Raw genomic sequence first — 19638 nt, forward strand, 5'->3', positions numbered from 1 at the left:
GTAAAACAATGGACCGAGAAAAGTCAGAGAAAGCAAGCGAAGACAGGGCAAGGAATCTGGAACAGGGCAAGGAATCTGAGGCAAGTGACGACAGGTGAAACAAGCAGGGTCAGAGGGAGTCTGCGAAATTAAGTAGAAACCAGCAGAGAGTCAGAGAGAGCAAGCAAGGACAGGGCAAGTAATCAGGGCCTGGGCGAGGAATCTGGGGAAGCACAGAACGGAAGCAGGGACCGAGGATCGCCAAAGAAGGTAAGCAGGCACAGAGGAGGGCGAGAGAAAGCAAGCACGGACAAGGCAAGGAATCCGGGACAAGCAAGCAGGGACATATGAAACAAGGAGGGTCAGAGGGAGTCAGCGAAAGTAGAGGGGGACAGGGGAGGCACACAAAAATCAATTCACGACAGAGAAAGGTCAGAAAAGCAAGCAGGGACAGGGCACAGAATTCGGGGCAAGCAAGCAGTGGCAAGGGAAGCTAGCAGGGACGGAGAAGTGTCACAAAAAGCAAGCAGAGACAGAGCAAGGAGTCTGGGACAGGGCAGGCAATTGGAGGCATGCAGGCATCAACAGAGCAGGCTGGCAGGGGTGTTCAGGGAAAGAAAGCATGGGCAGAGGAGGGCGGGAGAAAGCAAGCAGGGACAGGCCAAGCAAAGAGGGGGCATGAAGGTATGGCTAGGATAGACTCTGAGAAAGAACACAGGGACAAGAAATCTGGAGCAGCGTTAGCATGCAGGGAAAGAAAGCATCGACGGGAGAAGCACGCAAGAACAGAGGAAGCTCAGAGAAAGCAGGCAGAGACAGCGCAACAAATGTGGACAGGGGGAGAAAACGGGCACTGGGGCAGGGCAAAGAATCCGAGAAAGAGGAGGCACGTGGGGAAAACGAGCAGTGACCGGAGAAGCAAGCAGGGACAGAGGGTCACAAAAAGAGTAGGGCGTGGAATATGGGACAGGGTATTCAAGCAGGAAAGCAAGCAGGAGTGAGAAATCTGGAACAGGCAAAGTAGGCAGCGACAGGGCAAACAAGTTGGGACAAAACAAGCAAACTAGGAGATGGAGCAGTGGATTAAAAATAAGAACAGGTCACATAAGCAGGGACAAGGAAAGCCGGGCGAGGGTAAGTAGGGACAAGGAAAGCCGGACGAGGGTAAGCAGGGACAAGGAAAGCAGGGCGAGGGTAAGCCAGCCAGGAAAGGGAGTGGTTGTGACAGGAGGAAATTAAATGGGAACCAAAAGTGGACAGAATATAACGAATAAGGTAATTGACCTCAAATAAGGTCATATTAGGAACGGACAAACAGGAGCAGGAAGAACACGCAGGGTTGAGTGCTACAAAGCGCGTTCAGTTTATCAAAGCACAGAATGATGGAGCCGGTAAAAAGCAAGGGGAAACAGGAAAGCACAGGGAGAGTGTATAATGATAGAGGCAGCGAGGGCTGGGGCTTGGATAGCAATCAAGTACGGGGTCGAGAAGGCACTTAATGGGAGAACACGGAAAACACCCAGGGCCAAGGAAGGAAGATGCAAGCACACAGGAGAGCAGGCGGAGACCAGAGGGCAAGGAGTAGCAAGCAAAACAAGCTCTCACCATTGCTGCGGCAACCTTTGAAGTCTGATGCCCAGGCACAGACAAATGGTGGTGTGTGACGTGGCTGGCGTTGTGCACGCGCCTGTCTCACATGAACTGTGTCTAATCCGCCGCTTTGGTAGACTTTTCGGACCGCTTACTATAATCTTGCCGGAGTAATGCGCAAGCGCATTGACTCAGGTGAGACCTAAAAACTACAGTCCTAGACCTGAAAAGACACTGCTAAGGAAGAACTAATCAACTGCTCCTTGCTAATAAAGACTTAATGGAATTTCTAAACACAGATCTATCCTCCTCACTTTGGTGTCTGAGTCTCCAGCCTCCAACAACAGGAATGCAGGCAATTGAGTAAGCTATGCTAATCACCCAAGTTGTGTAGTGCTAAACTAGTGTCAACCAAAATGGACCCCCGCCTCAGTACTCCAACACAAATACACACATTCTTACTACCATACATGTATCAAAGGCTCACTGTACAGTCACACCCGCTTGACATGCACATGGGGTATCAGCACACACTTCTTTTGCAGATAACAGATGGATTTTACATGAATGGTTGGAAAATCATGCTCGCTGACAAAGATGAAAGGGTATCATTACACCACTCCTATATTATTGTATGATGCCACCATTGCTTTGTGATGAACAGAGCCATTAGTCCATTGTTCAGTACGAGGCACCCTTCATGTGGCGCACCTACCCAACCAGCCCCGAGGTCACGGACATCGCATTGTCAAGGACACGCCTAGGCCTCTGCACAGATTAGTGCCATATACTAGGTCCATAACAAAACAGTTAGAATACCAGTTTTACATGCACTGTACCACTCGGTGTATTGGAACATACCTGTTTACCATTCCCAGACCCAACAAAAGGCGAATCCCCTTGACTTTCAGAATACTTAGTGTTTTTCTTTAAGCTCTCACAAGGGGTTCTGCAGGCCAATATGTATAGCTTCACAAAAAAATGCTATCTTATGCAAGAAATTATTGTTACAGGGTAAGTAACTAGTTTAACTGTTCAGTTATTAATTACCTCAGAAGCAGTGCACCTTTAACCTATATGAAGCACTGCAGTATTAATCTCATAAAGGTACTGCTAATATTTCATCTCTAAACAGTAGGTCTCAGAAACACAATTTCTCTTAGAGATCTGTAGCATTGCACAAAATATTATTATATTGACCATGTCTATTATTTTTTTTATATAAATAACTTTAGTATTCTGAAATGTGTGACTTTAAGGGTATTTTGTAACTGTAAATCTATATGAACGTATGTGCTCTTCAGTATTTTAATACGTAATAGGATAGCTGTCCTCCAAATCTTGCTTTTTAAGGTAGTTTCAGAATTATTGAGATATACTAGTAGGCAAGATAATCTATTTTAATTACATAATGCTTACTATGGAGAGAATAGATTGAGAGGAGATACCTTGTGCACCTACAGTGGAGGAGTGTGACCCAACTGGTGAGAGTAGAACAGATGAAGTTGTGGTGAGCTCCTGCGGAATGGTATTTCCTGAAGTGAAGGTCACTGTGGAGGACACGTCAGCAGGTGAGCTCATAAGACTGTTAATGTTGCCACCTGCTTAACAGCAGGAGCTATCCCTTGGGAGCACTGCTTAGTTATGAGATTCTTTCACTGGATCTACATGAATTGCCCTCCACTGCATTCTTCTTCATAGGGAGAAGTAATCTAGATTTGACAATACATGTTTACAACAAGAAGACTTCATGAACTCTCATTGAAATAAGATGTTCTGCTGTTTACTCATTTGTTTTACAGAATGGGTGTCCACTTTTGGTATGGGGAGCCTAATCCATGTTAGTCTAATTGGAAAACTACTAAAAATGTAAATGAGTTCTGTTTACACTAAACTGTTTGGATGTTGTGGAATTCAGTAATGAATTCCTTCCTCCTGGACCTGTATTGGCACCCCTGATTTATAGCTGTTAGTACCGAACTAAATTCGTGGTTCTGAAATCTATGTTTTAAAATGTTTGTCATCGCCATAAATCTTTAATAGAATGTGATAACTTTGATCTAAGTTTAAAATGGAAGGATACATCGGTTAATATTCTTTTAAAAACCGTCAAACGCAGAAACAGGAAGGCTGCCGCTTGCAACCCTATCTGAAGCTATCTCCTTGCTGCATGTAATCCTCAATCTATTTATTTCGTTCACACTCTGCATCGACAATAAGGTGGTGATATTTGAAGCACAGACCCTAACCTATTTGCTTTGCCAGAACTAGTTTTGCAGCTGCATAAACATTTGTATTACTTCGAAGCACAGAAGGCGTTGCTGCTTTTCCTAGCTATTGTTCTTTCTCCTGAGGAAAGGGAATCCCTAAATGGAAAACGGAGCTTTTCTTGATAACCTGCCATCATAATCTATATATATACATTGGCACTGGCACACCTTTCTCTAGACATTCTCTGCTTTGTTTTTGCCCTTGTGCTTTTATGTCACAGCCATGCCTCACATTCCGATTTTGTGTGAGTGATGCATTGATGGGCATGGAAGTGTTGGGATTGTCATTTACTAGTGAACTAATTGTTTATGGTCTGCAATCAGTGAATTTGTAAAGCGCAATACTTACCCGTGAGGGTCTCAAGGCGCTGTGGGGGGTGGGGGGGGGGGGGGGGGGGGTGCTACTACTGTTCGAAGAGCCAGGTCTTGAGGAGCCTTCTGAAGGTGAGCAGGTCTTGGGTCTGCCTCAGATGGGTGGGGAGGGAGTTCCAGGTCTTGGCGGAGAGGAAGGAGAAGGATCTGCCGCCGGAGGTCGTTCGTTGGATGTGGGGGACAGCGGCGGAGCTGAGCTGGCGGGCGGTGGTGTGGAAGCTGAGTCTGCTGTTCAGGTAGGCTGGTCCGGTGTTGTGGAGTGCTTTGTGTGCGTGGGTGAGGAGTTTGAAGGTGATCCTCTTGTTGACGGGGAGCCAGTGTAGGTCTCTCAGGTGGGGGGTGATGTGGCTGCTTCGAGGGACGTTGAGGATCAGTCGGGCGGAGGCGTTTTAGATGCGTTGTAGTTGTTGCAGGTGTTTGGCTGGGATTCCTGCATAGAGTGCGTTGCCGTAGTCCAGCCTGCTGCTGACGAGGGCTTGGGTCACCGGTATTCTAGTTTCGGTCGGGATCCACTTGTAGATCCTGCGTAGCATGCGGAGGGTGTTGTAGCAAGCGGAGGAGATGACATTGACCTGCTTTGACATGGAGAGTGAGGAGTCGAGGACGAATCCTAGGTTGCATGCGTGGTCCGTGGGTGTCGGTGCTGTTCCCAGTGTGGTCGGCCACCAAGAGTCATCCCACGCAGAGGGGTTGGGGCCGAGCATGAGGACCCCTGCCTTGTCTGAGTTAAGCTTCTGCATGTCCTTCGGTATCCCCAAAGTCTTTCGTTTCAGTTTTTAAACCGCAGTAATCCACAGTCGGAATGCATGTTGAACCCAGGGTATTGAGGGTTCTTTTAGTATTTTCACTGCTGACAAACACCAGTTTATTATTCACTGTGTCATATACTGATAGTTGCAGTTGGTTTGAGCAACTGCGTATTAGCAGAAGATGGGAGAAGAAAAACAAAATTCTGGAGCAAGTTGTTGTAGTTGCTACATTGTTTCCCCCGCCACCCATTTGTCCCTAGAATTATTCTCAGTCGTATATAACCTATTTCCAGAGGCAATGCAGGTTGTGCACGTGTCTGCTAGCCCACGAAGTAAAGGACTCCTAGAGCACCCTTCAGTCTATCCTAGTGGATTTACTGCTCCTGTTTCGTTCTTGAATTCAGTGGGAAAATGCTTTCTTTCCTTGGCTTTTACCTCTTCTACCAGACACAGTAACACCCTCAAGCCAGGCTCACATATGAGTGTTCTGAGCAACTAGGGGATCATTACTGCTTCTAATGGCTATAGGAAGGCCATTCTTGCACAGAGGCATATAAGAAGTTTCTCAAGGTCTGCTATAAAAACAGTTTGCTAAATTACTCTGCCCATGATTGCTATAGTTTAACCACATGCGTGCGGGGGTTATTTTTGCGCTACGCGGCTTTTTGCAAAAGCCGCGTTACATGACAAGCTCAGCTCGTCATCAGCACACGACCACCGTGGCTGATGACGAGCTGAGCTAGTCATCAGCATCGAAGGGGTTAAGCAGGCTTGAAGTGAACGATCTTGACCCATTGATATGTTGGGTAAAGTGCTGTTGCCCGTTTACATTTGTTTAAAATTGATCATTCGCTTTGGAGTCTGCTTTTCTGTATTTGTGTATACGAAAAGGACTATCTTCTACCGAATGTGCACATTTGCAATATAATTGCAGTCAAACGAACTGTATGTCTCTAAAATTCTGAATTAACAACAACTTCATCACAAGGTATGAAGTATGCATAACTTCAGGAAGAAACTGCTGAAAATATTTAGGACTGTTGCACATATTGCCAATTTATATTTTGTACATTACAAAGTCTATTCTCTTCAAGGGCTAGAATACTAGTTTTAGCTACCCATGTCAATAATATTTATTGTTTTTGACCCAAGGTGGATCAGTTCAGTCAATCTAGACTGATTAGAAACTTGCTTGCAACAATAAGGATGAATTTCTCATTCTTGAGAACATTTTTCTCTACAGTGAATAATAAAATACCTTCTAAATGTGAAAATGACCACAAGCATAGTAGTTGAAGCACGAGAATAAAGAACATCGGATTTGTTTTTTGTTATGTGAATGGCCAGTTTTGGTTTTAAAAAAGACCCAAACACTAGTACTTGTGATTCGAAAGTTTGAAAAAAATAGGGATAAAGGCTTAAAGTGAGCTTGTAAGAGAAGTTGCTACCCTGGTGGTTAAATAATTATTCAATCAGCAGTTTAGCTTGTATGAAAGTCAACGAGTTCCCCCAACATGTGTTGCATCCATGCAGTGCAGCGAGCTACATGTTCTCCTTCACTTGACATGTGAATCATGCTGTTTAAATGAATGTAAAGCCTGCTTGTACTGCTTAAGCCCTCCTATATTACTTTATTATTAGGAATCGAACTCGCAAAGACCAGTCGGTCAGAAATTATTTTACAGCTCATAAAGCACTTATGCATACCTGTTGTGGATCCTAGTAAAGTGGGATTGTAATGAACACTCAGGAAGTCTGCTGTATCTGGCGTGCCCCATTTCTATAACAGTTCAAATCAGTCAAACACGTTTACAACGTATCTCTGTACATGGGAGCCTAGCAGGAAGCTACTCCTTGGCTGAACAAGTCATTAAAATTGTAGGTGAAGAGTTCACAATTTGTAGGAATAACACGTTCGTCTATCACCTGCGGACTGCTCTTCTGTAATTAATGAAAAGGCATGGTCTCAGAGTTATGTATGTAAGGTTATTTGTATAGCTGCAGACCTAGTTGGAGAGCAGCATGTGCTGAACACAGATCTCCTAGTATGGATTTGTTACGAAGTTCAGCAGGTTTTAAAGATAATCGGGCTTGGAGTGTGGGCCAATATAATTTAATCAGAGTTTGGGCGATGTGGGAAAAAATTCTCAAACCTATGATGAACCAAGCACCAGCTTAAAAACCCTTTTCTAAGGTGCTGGAGCAGACCATCCCTTCTACTCAGCTTGTAGAGACCAAGGACATGTATAACAGTTCTGAAGTAGTTTACTGGGATTAAGGGTTTAGTTCCATCAGGCCAAGGCTGGTACCTGGGTTTAGCAATGTGTTACTTGAACATGTAGTCTGTCAATTGTGATTTTGCAATGACTGTCAGATGTGGGTGGAGTGGGTGATTACGCTACCCACGTTTATCTCTGCGCTCCAGATTTGAATGTGTAGCTCTATTGGCAATGAAAAGGAAATTCAACTTTGAGTTAAGATTTAGGTTAGGAGCTTTAGGATTTAGACCTGATCATCTCAAGACACATTTTTAGTTGATGCATGTCATTAATTTTTTAAGCAAATCCCCACTATTATAATCAGCTGCCTTTATCTCCTCTTTGTGTCTGTAAAATCCCACCTGAATTTATTTTTGATGTGTAGGAAATATGGGCAACCTGAATCTTCAAGAACCGGGATTTTCCTCTGGTCAGAAATGGCATCTGATTCTGGCATTATTATTTCTTCCCCAGTTTCTCTACTATGTCTACTCACTTAATGTTCCCGAACTCCTCTTTAACTTCTTTGGCTTGTAATTTTACTTCATGGGATATTACGCCTTTTATTCAACCGTTGAAGCACTGAATTCCTCACATGATGCATTGATCTGCTATAGTTGACTAGGGTTTCTGTACTTGAACATTTATGCTTAATTTCTCAGTGTGTTCTTTTAATTCTAAATTAAAATTCCATATGGAGCCTCCACTTTGATGTGTGTCTATAATGTTCAAGCCAATGTAAACCGAGAAAACATTCTTGATAAGATACTTCATAACCCACCTTCATGGAACTATCTTTGCTCATCCTTAAAGATCTAATCGAGATACCAGTTTGGTTGTCTCTTGTTTTTTCCTATTCCTGCCCTCCAGTATATTTAATAAAATATGGTGAATAAGGCAGTGTGTCCTCTCTGATGAGATTAGTACTGAGGCATTGTCACAAAGTGGAGCATTACAGGCCAGTTCTGTTTTGATGGTCTTTCTGGATGATGCAAGTAAAAATAAGTGAATTAAATGCAGTGCAACCCACAGTGTGGAGCACTCCCTTTGTGAGAAGGCCATATTTGAGTTGTTTAGGTCTTTCCTGTTTAAAAAAAAAATGATAGCCAGAATTGTTATACATAGGACAAGCTATTCATGTTTGCCCACTTTTTAACAGAAACTCTTCAACTAATTGCTTTGACAGAATGGTTCTCAAACAACGAGACCACCTAGGTACTATGGTTGCCTTTGCCTTGACTCTATGGGTCATCATTCTCTTGCACAGTTTGGCTCATCGTTACACAAAATGTTGTTTTACCTGATATATCTGCTTTATTTGTTTAAGTAACCTCTTTGTAGTATGAATAACCTCTATGTTTGTAAAGTGCTCTGATATCCGCAAGGGTCTTGTTCGCGCTCTATAAAACTTTCAAATGGGATATTTCGAAGATTTAGTTGCTTCAAATATTCTCCTTCATCGTTCTAGAGATTTCCATCAGTAATATTAGCAGTACACCTTGTCGAAATGGGCATTAACCCAGAAAGATTGTTTAGTAGAAAATTCACCTGTTTAACAATCATCCAGACTTTAACCAGTAAGATACACGCACCAACACTAGTAGAGACCACCATACCTTACAATTTGTAAGGCAGATGCAGTTTGAGGGAGTCAACAGAGCACGTTTTTTCCTTCCTCTGGACCAGGGTAGCCTTTAGAAATAATGCCAAGGTTTCCTTCGAAGAAATCTTTGTTCAGAGGCTGTTTGGCCACTCCTCAGTTCTGTGAGTAATTCCCTTTGGGATTTTTAGGTCTCGCGGCCTATCGATGTGCGCAAGCGCATCGAGCGGAGCGAGAATTCAAGTGGCGAAAACATCGTCAAACCAAAGGGCTTTCAGCCCCGCGGTTTTCATGCAGTTCACGTGAACCACGTGATTAAACATGCACGCGCATCAGGCACTCCTCCCACACCTCACGGACATCTGTTCATTTCTCCTCCCCCTCCCCAGCCAGCTTCCCTCAGGCCCCTGCTGCTTCACACCCTCATTGCCTCTCGGCCCCCTCCCATGTTCGCCGTGTCGCATTTCACCTCCCCTTCTCTGCCTTGCCTTCCCTCGTCTTGTTTTCTTTGTCTACACCCTCATTGCCTCTCGGCCCCCTCCCATGCCCGCCGTGTCGCATTTGAACTATAGTGAACTCCCACAGTTCGATACAACATCTGGGCTCCCCTTTCATCCACACATCGCTCTGTATCAGTCAAGCAATCTGCCTTGCCTTCCCTCCGTCTTGTTCTTTTTACTTTAAAACTACTGATCCGTCACGTGCTTTTCTTTACGAGCCTTCAAAGTGAAATGTTATTACTGTTTTGGCTTCTTTCAGCACCTGCCCCCTCCCACACCAGCACCTCCCCTCTCTCTCCCCGCAAACACAGACTTGCCCTACCAGCACTCCTCCCACACCAGCACCTCCCCCCTCCCATACCAGCACCTCCCCTCTCTCTCCCCGCAAACACAGCCTTGTTCTTTTTTTCTTTTTACTTTCAAACTACTTTTTCCAATTTCAACTGTCTCGGAGTTCCCTTGTTTCTCAGAGCATGGTATTATCATCTTATTTCTATCACGTCCATCGCTAAAAGCGAGGAAGGCTTACAGGAAACATCCTCTGCAGCGGGGCTTATCTCGACTGGGACAGTAATTCAAAGTGAAATGTTATTACTGTTTTGGCTTCTTTCTGCGCCAGCAGGCGGAAAAAAAGACAATGGGAAACACCCGAGCCGGCAGAGTCAGCACTCCAGACTGTCAGAATCCACAGAAAGTACGCGCGCCCCACAAATAGGCCATCAGCTCCACCGCATGCCTTCAACCCTAGTTACATTTAATTAGCAGCAGCAGCAGTTCTCCTGCGCCAGGCCACATCAAAGGCTCTGTGCCACTTTCACCCACACAGCAACACTTACAGACACGCAACGCCACTCACACCCACGCAAGCCCACTATCATCCACGCAACACCACACTCACCCACGCAACGCCACTCACTCACAGCCACTCACACCCACGCAGTGCCACTTTCACCCACACAGCACCACTTTCAGACACGCAACGCCACTCACACACGCAACACCACTCACACACGCAACGCCACTCACACACGCAACGCCACTCACACATGCAACGCCACTCACACATGCAACGCCACTCACACATGCAACGCCACTCACACATGCAACGCCACTCACACATGAAACGCCACTCACACATGCAACGCCACTCACACATGCAACGCCACTCACACATGCAACGCCACTCACACATGCAACGCCACTCACACATGCAACGCCACTCACACATGCAACGCCACTCACACATGCAACGCCACTCACACACGCAACGCCACTCACACACGCAACGCCACTCACACACGCAACGCCACTCACACACGCAACGCCACTCACACACGCCACTCACACACGCAACGCCACTCACACACGCAACGCCACTCACACACGCAACGCCACTCACACAGAGCAACGCCACTCACTCAGAGCAACGCCACTCACTCAGAGCAACGCCACTCACTCAGAGCAACGCCACTCACTCAGAGCAACGCCACTCACTCAGAGCAACGCCACTCGCTCAGAGCAACGCCACTCACCCACGCAACCCCACTCACCCACGCAACCCCACTCACCCACGCAACCCCACTCACCCACGCAACCCCACTCACCCACGCAACCCCACTCACCCACGCAACCCCACTCACCCACGCAACCCCACTCACCCACGCAACCCCTCACACATGCAACCCCTCTCACACATGCAACGCTACTCACACATGCAACGCTACTCACACATGCAACGCTACTCACACATGCAACGCCACTCACACATGCAACGCCACTCACACATGCAACGCCACTCACACATGCAACGCCACTCACACATGCAACGCCACTCACACATGCAACACCACTCACACACGCAACACCACTCACACACGCAACACCACTCACGTTGCCAATAGGTCTCACAGTAGGAAAGTTGGAGCCATTACCATTGCAAATAACAATGCCTTTTATTTTTTTTCATTTTAAAAACATAAAGGGCTTTGTCATTTACAAAACCAATAGCTCCAACTTTCCTACTGTGAGACTTATTGGCAACGCCAGTGCTTGTTATTTTTATTTTTAAAGGCACAGAAGAGAAAGCTCCCATTAATTTAGATATGCTACAAAAAATCATATTGACTCCTACTGAAGCCCCCAATTATCATTCTGGTGTTTTCCCTGGAAAGATATTATGAAAATTGGTTAACATTCCCTAGCAGAATTTCCGGCTGGTGGTGAATATAATACCATGCTGAGTTTCAAGTTTGTAAGAGTGCGTCAGGCGATCAGGTCTGTTTTCCCAGGGTTTCCTGCAGAACCATCAACTCTTAAAGAACTACCGGCCGTGCTGGCTGGGGTGGAAAGTAGGGGGCTGACAACTAGACTCTACAATGTGTCGCAGAAAGAGAATGAGTTAATTGACCCTCCCTCGCTAATAAAATGGAATGCTGTGCTTTCATCACCTTTGACGTTGGAGGATTGGGAGTCTTTTTGTGAATTGACAGGTTGTTTGACAGCAAATTGCAAACTCCCTATTATCTATTTCAAGTATCTACATCAATTGTATTATACCACCAGCCAGCTTAAGAAATTTGGTTTAAGAACAGAGGCGAGTTGTAAACTATGTGGGCAGGAAGAAGCGTATTTCTGGCATGAGCTTGCCCAGCCATTAATGCGTTCTGGAGTAAGGTGGTTTAGGATTTATCAGATATAACTATGGAACAAATCACACGTTTTCCGGAGGTGTGCCTGCTAGGCTTGCTGAAACAGTTTTAAACCATGTAATGGGTGCCTAATTGCAATTGCTACTTTATTTGCCAACCGCGCAGTGGCGATGCAATGGGGTGCCAGGGCAGCTCCAACACTTCGGAAATGGTTACATTTCTTGGTATATTGCAAGGACCAAATGAATGTATATGCAGAAGTTACCCATAGCCTCCAGACCAAAAGATTTTTGGGCGCCGCTGTTTGTGTTTCTGTTGCAAAACCCTGACCTACAGACGACATGAATTGTATATTTTGGGAATACATATACATTGGGTAAGGTCCAATACGCCCACATAGTTCTAGACACACAGGGGATTATGTTTCTATGTGATATGCTGTGTTTGTTGGTTTTTGAGGATTTGGATGGGTGGGGGGGGGTGATTGGTTTAGCTATATGCAAAATTTTGTTTGCAACATTGCTGTTAAATGTATAATAACAGAGGTGTTCTCTGACTTGCTGTACACTAGCCTGCAACTTCAATAAAAAATAAATAATTGGTTAACGTTCCATCTGAAAGTTGCTGAAAGCAAGCTTTTCAAGAGAAGTGACTGTCTGCTTTTATGTCGGGTGCTACTCCGATCAATTTGTCCTTGTTGACCGCACTTTTGATAATGGGCAGTAAGCACTATCACATCCATATTCCACACACTAAAGGGTGGGAAATAAATTTGCTTTCCCTTGACATTGGCAGAAAGGCAGTGCTCCTATGACTTTAAGAAACAGCACGCCCCTATTAAGGACATTGCTTGACAGAAAGGAGCTAACCGAAAGGGAAACGCCAGTGACTGTTCCTGGACTAGTGCCCTTCCGCCCTCCCCCCCCCCCCCCCCCCCCCCCCCCTCTTCCCCACCCACCCACCCCCTTGCCACCTAGAAGAAGTATAGTGCTCCGGATTCATCCACAGCCTGTCGGGTAACCCATGCCCAGATTAGGTTATCGATGCAGCTTCTCACCAAAGCTTTCTCAATTCGATCACACCTACCTTCATAGCGTCTGACCGGAATGGCAGATGTATCAATGCCATGGATAAGAGGGTCACTTTTATTATCTGTGGAATCTAGTAAGCAAATGAATGTGCTTGTCGTTTAAGGATGTTATGATGGACACATGTGGATTTGCATTTCCACATTTCTAGAATTAAGTTCAGTTAAAACAAGAAGGAAGCAAAACTGATTGTGAGAGACAGTGCCCCTGATACTGTTGTGAATTCTGCGATATGTCTTTAAGGTGGGCTTCTGCCAATTACTGGACGCAGCTGTACTCCAAAAAGGAATATGACTTAAGGGCTCTTACTTTTGGAGTAAAGTGCAGGAAGTGGTTCTGGAAATGTTCTTTGGGGGCTATTCAGAAAATATGTGGATGAGCACGTAAGTGAATAAAGACTACTACAACAGTTCACATTCCCTTTTGGTGTTTGTTTCACAAGCTCTCCCAATTGTGGGGCTCTTGAAGGTGACAAGTTGACAAGAGTAGCTACTTGCAGTATAGAGCAAAGTGCAAACAATACACGTTTATCGCCAATCCTTCAACTGCCTAGAATACTCGTGGAGCAAAGGAAAAACTACTTTAAAGCTCAGCAGAAACCAAAAGGAACATCGCTTATTATTTCAAAGCACAATCAAGTTGAGGGTGACTTCTTGCATCCACATTCACAGCTTATCTTGCCTTTGAAGTTCTCTGATGCAAATTCTGAAATTCTCAATTGTTAATTGTAGATATAATTTAGAGTTTTTACAAAAGCCATCCACCAGTGGGAGACAGTTTTCACTTTCTAGTCTAGCTGCTGCAGAAAATTCTTAAATATATTTTTCCACGGTTGCAATTAAAAAACTACTAAAGCAACCAATGCAAGGAAGTGGACTGGCGATGGGGATTAATTCAAGCATGCAATTCAAGCATGCAAATCTGTGGATACTTACGCTTAAGTACTGTAGTTATATAGTTGGATAACTTTTGTCTTGCATGCCATGCACCAGTTTAAACTAAAGTGCAAATGTACTGATAATTCTGCCACTGACTTGTTGAACTACTGAAGAGGCTATATATGTCACCCAGTCATAAGTAAGCACGCTGATAAGTTGTGTTTTCCTTTAAATAGAAAAGCCTGCTATTGCCCCACCTGTCTTCGTGTTCCAGAAGGATAAGGCACAGAAGGTAAGAATTTAAGATTATATTACTTCCACAGAGTAGTTGAATTATTAGAAAGTTTTACCTCTGGTTGATTAGATGTCACCCCCTCCACTAGCCCCCATACTCACCCAAAAAATTCCCGGTTTTAGTAGAATTGATGCTCAGAGTTTAGCCATGTCTAGTTTAACCTAATGTGTTCAATCAAAAAGAAAAGTAGCTTAAAACTCTAAATCCTAATATGCTGATATTCCATAGCTTCATGTGCTCCATTTTCTAATTTGGAATGGTGTGTGCATTGTTTTCTAATATAATCACATTACAGTAATGTTTAAATATCATTGCTGTACAATTGGTGCATGGATGTCCTTCCTCCTTGTACACCGATCCACTTCAAATATCGTGTCAGCACTCCTTTACATTGTTTTGCGCATCCCATATTCATTGGAATTTGTTCCTATTTCTGAATTTTTCAGTGTTGATAGCAGTTTCTTTGACCTGCATTCAAGTGTGGTTTTAGAGCTGACACTTTTCTGTTTCATACTTCTGAACGGAATTGGTGTAAGATGGTTTGAGTGGTTCTTAATGTTGCATGCAACTCAATGATAAGCCTTTTAGTTTGTTTAAAGAAAAAGGTGTGTGACAACCTTGATTTACAACAGCAACAATGGAATTCTGTTATGGGTTCCACTACCGGGGAATATTAAGGAGATTCTATGTAAATACTGTGAAGTCCTGAAGACTATGGCAAGGGTGTCTTAATAAAGCAGCTGAACTTCTAACTCCGGAAATATGCATACTTATTGGGTTTCCAAAGGCTCTTGCATACCGCGTTCTTATGGCATTCAATACATAATTCTTAGTAGAGATTTTCCGACAGGTCTTGCTGTCTCACAGGTACATAGCTAGTGTCCGGAAAGCAAATTCACTAGGTTCAAGCCCTTGCCAACTTTCGCAGTCACCTAGGACCGCAGGGCTCCTAAAAGGAAACATCTACACGGAACCCATATTGTGTTTTGGAGGTTCACTTTATTGTTAATTTAAATAAGACCCTGGTTCCAATCGCGCACTACATGAACCTGCTCAAACTCAAAGTAAAAGCTGATTATTCACAAAAACAGAGGCCTTTGTTTTGGATAACCTCACACATTTCCCTTCTTGTTGTACTCACCCAGTCTGTTCTTGGAAGCCAGACGTAGAAGTATCTCTCTGAAATTTAGCGTGCACCCCTTTTTGGGGGGGTTTCTGCCAGCTGCTACTTTTTGGACTAACATCCTTACTCCTGTTCATTGGCAAATACAATTTTGCAGCGTGAATCTTCCTGGATTCACTATGCTGTGCATTATTCCACCATCTCGAGGTTTGGTCTGGAACTGTCGTATCTTTCTTCTTTTTTTTTTTCGTGACCCAAGTGGGCGTCGACCTACCACCATTTGGTGTCTGTTTGTGATGTCGACCCGCTTTCTGCGGAAGCTCCTACCTTTGGTCGCCATCTTCAGATTCTTTTTTCCGCCGTTGGGTTTGGGTCGTCAACGAGGAAGGGGGAGAACAGTTAAAACTTCGAAGTTTCACAGAGGATGCGCAGGGGGCTCCCTGAGCGAGGTAATGGACAAAACTCCGTTCAAATTTTGCAAAAATTCCCGACATAAATACACGCAGAAGGACCAGCATCCAGTCTGCAACCTCTGCCTGCCTCTCGACCATCGAAGCGAGGACTGCAACGCCAAAGATACTAACAGTGAGAGAGAGGCAACAAAAGGCTAACTACACCATGCAGGGGCAAGGGGCACCTCCATCGCTCCGGGATTGGGCCTATCCAGTAGAGAAGAGGACAACATCGCCGAAGGCCCAGAAGACGTGACGCACCTTGAGGTCGAAAAGAGGACGAAGGAGGTCAGAGTTGTCGAACCCCAGGCCTTTGACAGACACTCGAAGGAGTGAGTTGAAATCCTCCCACAACGGAGCATTGCCGTCGAAGACCTCGACGCTAGCAACTGCCTCCAAAGAAAGCTATCCCAGGGGATCCTTGGCTAAGGACTCCCAGACGTCGAAAGGCCAAGACAAGGTCGTCGAAGTCTGGTCTCGAAAAGGATCACTCAACGCCGAAAAAGGAAGGCCCTAGACAGAGTGCATCTTCGTCATCGACGACCTCCAAGCGAAAGCATGAAGAGCTTGATGCCGAACAAGTGTCCGAGATGGACAAGAAGAGAAGGCTCGAAGCAGAAATGACGAGCATCCTTCAAAGAAAAGGGGACTTAGATGAAAAAATGAAGCAGTACATAATGCCAACGAAGCCCCAAAGGGCACAGAAGAACTTCGACCTCCTAGCACGCTAGAACCAGCCGAAGAACAGGACGAAGAGGGCATGTATTACTTCGACGCTGAGGGCGAGTAAGAGGAACACTCATACCAGGGCTCGACGCCACCAGAGGCACAAGACTTGTAGTGGCAAGATCTCGACACTGATTCGCCGGAAAAGGGGGTAGAGACATACCCTTCGAGGCCCTTGCCACCAGACGACATGGGGATCTATAATCCGGTCATAAAAAGGGCGGCAGACACCTATGGAGTGCAGCTGGAGGAGAAGCCTCAGTCGCCTCCAAGTGACAACCACAGGGACAAGATACAACCAGTCACCATCTTCAGGGTTGTGCAAAACATCAGGACAAATAACAGTAAACGCACAGTTTCTCCAACGCGCAACACCTGTGGGAGGCAGAATAAGGGACTTCTTCCAGAACTGGAGGAGGATCACAACAGACAATTAGATACTAAAAAACATAAGACTAGGCTATTGCATAGAGCTGCAAAGACGGCCTCAAGACAGAAAATCAGGGAAAAGAGTTCACCCTGCAAAGGAGCATCCTCACTTTTTACAGGAAGCACAGGAACTTCTAAACAAACAGACAATAGAAATAGTACCATACAGGGAGAGAAGCAAGGGGGTCTACTCCACTTACTTCCTCATACCAAAGGCGAACAAAACACTACGTCCCATTCTGGACTTAAGGTACTTAAACAAGTACATAAAGGCACAAAAATTCAAGATTACATCTCTGCAAGAAGTAATACCCCAAATACAGGAAGGGGATTATATGGCCACCATAGATCTGAAGGACGCCTACCTTCACATACCAATAAACAAGAGACGCAGGCACTTACTAAGGTTTGTGATCGACAACACACGTTACCAGTTCACAGTACTACCATTCCGACGAAAATCCGCCCCAAGGGTGTTCACAAAATGCCTAACAGCAGTAGCAGTACACTTAAGGAGGCAAGGAATACACTATATCCAATACCTCGATGACCGGCTGGTAAAAGCAAACTCATACAGAGCCTGCAGGAAAGACATTCAAGTGGTAATACACACACTAGTACAACTAGGGTTCTCAATTCATTGGGAAAAATCATCCATAGAACCGCAAGGGTCAAGCTCTGACAGTGAAGACAGTGGGAAAGATGATGGGAATGATGGCATCATGCATACACTTAATCCCAAATATTCTACTACACATGAGACCATTTTAGGAATGGATACAGCAGCAATCGTCACAGGCTAATGGGAGCTGGGAGGACCTCGTGGTTGTCACGCATGCAGTAGATCAGAAAAAAGCGTGGTGGAACAAGGACAACTTAATAAGGGGAAAACCATTCTCACAACCAACTCCAACAGTGACCATCACAACAGATGCATCCCAAATAGGATGGGGAGCAGACATGAGCAACCTCAAGGTTAGGGGACTGTGGACACAGCAGGATGCGATAAAGCACATCAACTGTCTAGAATTGAAAACAGTGTGACCATTGTCATAACAGACCATTGTGTATGATCTCTGTTCTAGTCTGACAAAATTGTGATTTAGGACCTCTTCTTTGTTTTGGATGGCCTCACACATTCCCCTTCTTGTTGTACCCACCCAGTCTGTTCTTGTAAGCCAAATGTAGAAGTAAATCTCCGAAATTTAACTTGCACCCCTTTCTTGAGGGGTTTCTGCCAACTGCTACTTTTTGGACTAATACCCTCACTCCTGTTCATTGGCAGATACAGTTATTTCAAAGCTACTTGCATCGGTGGTTACAGAAACAAAATATGATTCACTATTGCAATAGTTGGTTTGTTGACCAGCAATTTGTAAACTCCAAAGAGTCTCTGGAAGCCATCTCATAGTCTAGTGTCCTCCCAATTCATGCTTAGCTATTGCACCTTGAAAGGTTCTCCTAGGTCAATAGACTCTAGATCACTACAGAACTCTGATATATACTCAACCCTACAGTATCAATTGCTTTCTAGAAGAGAGTGGAGGTAAATGGCAATAGGTAGAGATAAAAATATGCTCTGTCACTGTAAGCTTCCTTACAGCCATTGGAAATGTTGGAGTTGAGTGTAAAAGTTACTCGAACAAAAAGGAAGGGATGGATATATATATATATATATATATATATATATATATATATATATATATATATATATATATATATATATATATATATATATATATATATATATATCTCTCTCTGCTTAATTCCTCCGTTTTCAAACAAAGAATTCTCCGCACTCCTAACCCTAAGACATCGTCATGTTTTTAAACACACCTTAAGGTAAAGGAAGGACTACTGGCTTCACTTTACACGAGCATAACACACAAGGATGGCTTAAATGCGGTTCAACATTATTTGTCAAGAAGAGGCCCTGAATTTGATGAACATAATGGTATGCTCCTTGAAATGTTAGTTTTGTTTGGTTAACAACATTTTCCTTTTTAACCAGCAATTATACCGCCAATTGCAGGGAGTAGCCATGGGGGCCAGCTTCTCCCCAAGCTTCGCATGTCTCCACATGGGGGCTTGGGAGGAGCTGGTCCTTGGCCTTGAATATCAACACATTATACGTAACAATTTGGTGGCATGGTTCCGTTTCATCGACGACCTGCTGGTCGTGTGGAGAGGTAGCCATGAAGGCGCACTTAGGTTCATCCATGAGATAAACAACAATGAACTTAAGGTTAACAGCGAACCTTAGCCAGGAGAAAGTTACATTTCTTGACACAGAACTGTATGTAAATGATAAGCATTTGGAATCCAGAATTTTTCGCAAGGCTACGGCTGGAAACAGCATTTTACATGCTGCCAGTTCGCATCCAGCACATTTGGTTTCCAGCATCCCTATGGGGAAATGCTACGATTGAGACGAGTTTGTAGCAATCCCCGAGATCTAGAACAGGCCCAGAGAGAAAGTGAATCACGCTTTCTTGAACGGGGATATTCAAGCCAACTAATAAAAAGTGCCAAACAAAAATCTATGGCCTTTTCAAGGGATGAACTCTTGGTGAAAAAAATCTGAACGACAGTTAATATCTACTGACAATACACAGAGTGGGAGGCAACAGGGAGCAGGTTGTTTTCGAATAATAACAGGATACAATAAACAACACAAACAG

General features: G+C 44.5%; 1 protein-coding gene across 2 annotated transcripts in view; it reads left to right on the forward strand.

Annotated features, from left to right (window-relative positions):
- The window catches only part of RANBP3 (RAN binding protein 3), a 387515-nt gene that overhangs the window by 68481 nt on the left and 299396 nt on the right, over window positions 1-19638 (forward strand). For both annotated transcript variants that reach the window (XR_015302612.1, XM_086947244.1), the window contains exon 2: window positions 14169-14224. Coding sequence is in view for 1 of the 2 variants with exons in the window: in XM_086947244.1 (XP_086803370.1) it covers window positions 14169-14224 (56 nt within the window). In the remaining variant the exon portion in view is untranslated. The remainder of the gene's footprint in view (window positions 1-14168; window positions 14225-19638) is intronic.

The sequence above is a fragment of the Lissotriton vulgaris genome, chromosome 12 (genome assembly GCF_964263255.1).
Source record: "Lissotriton vulgaris chromosome 12, aLisVul1.2, whole genome shotgun sequence".
Classification (NCBI taxonomy): domain Eukaryota; kingdom Metazoa; phylum Chordata; class Amphibia; order Caudata; family Salamandridae; genus Lissotriton; species Lissotriton vulgaris.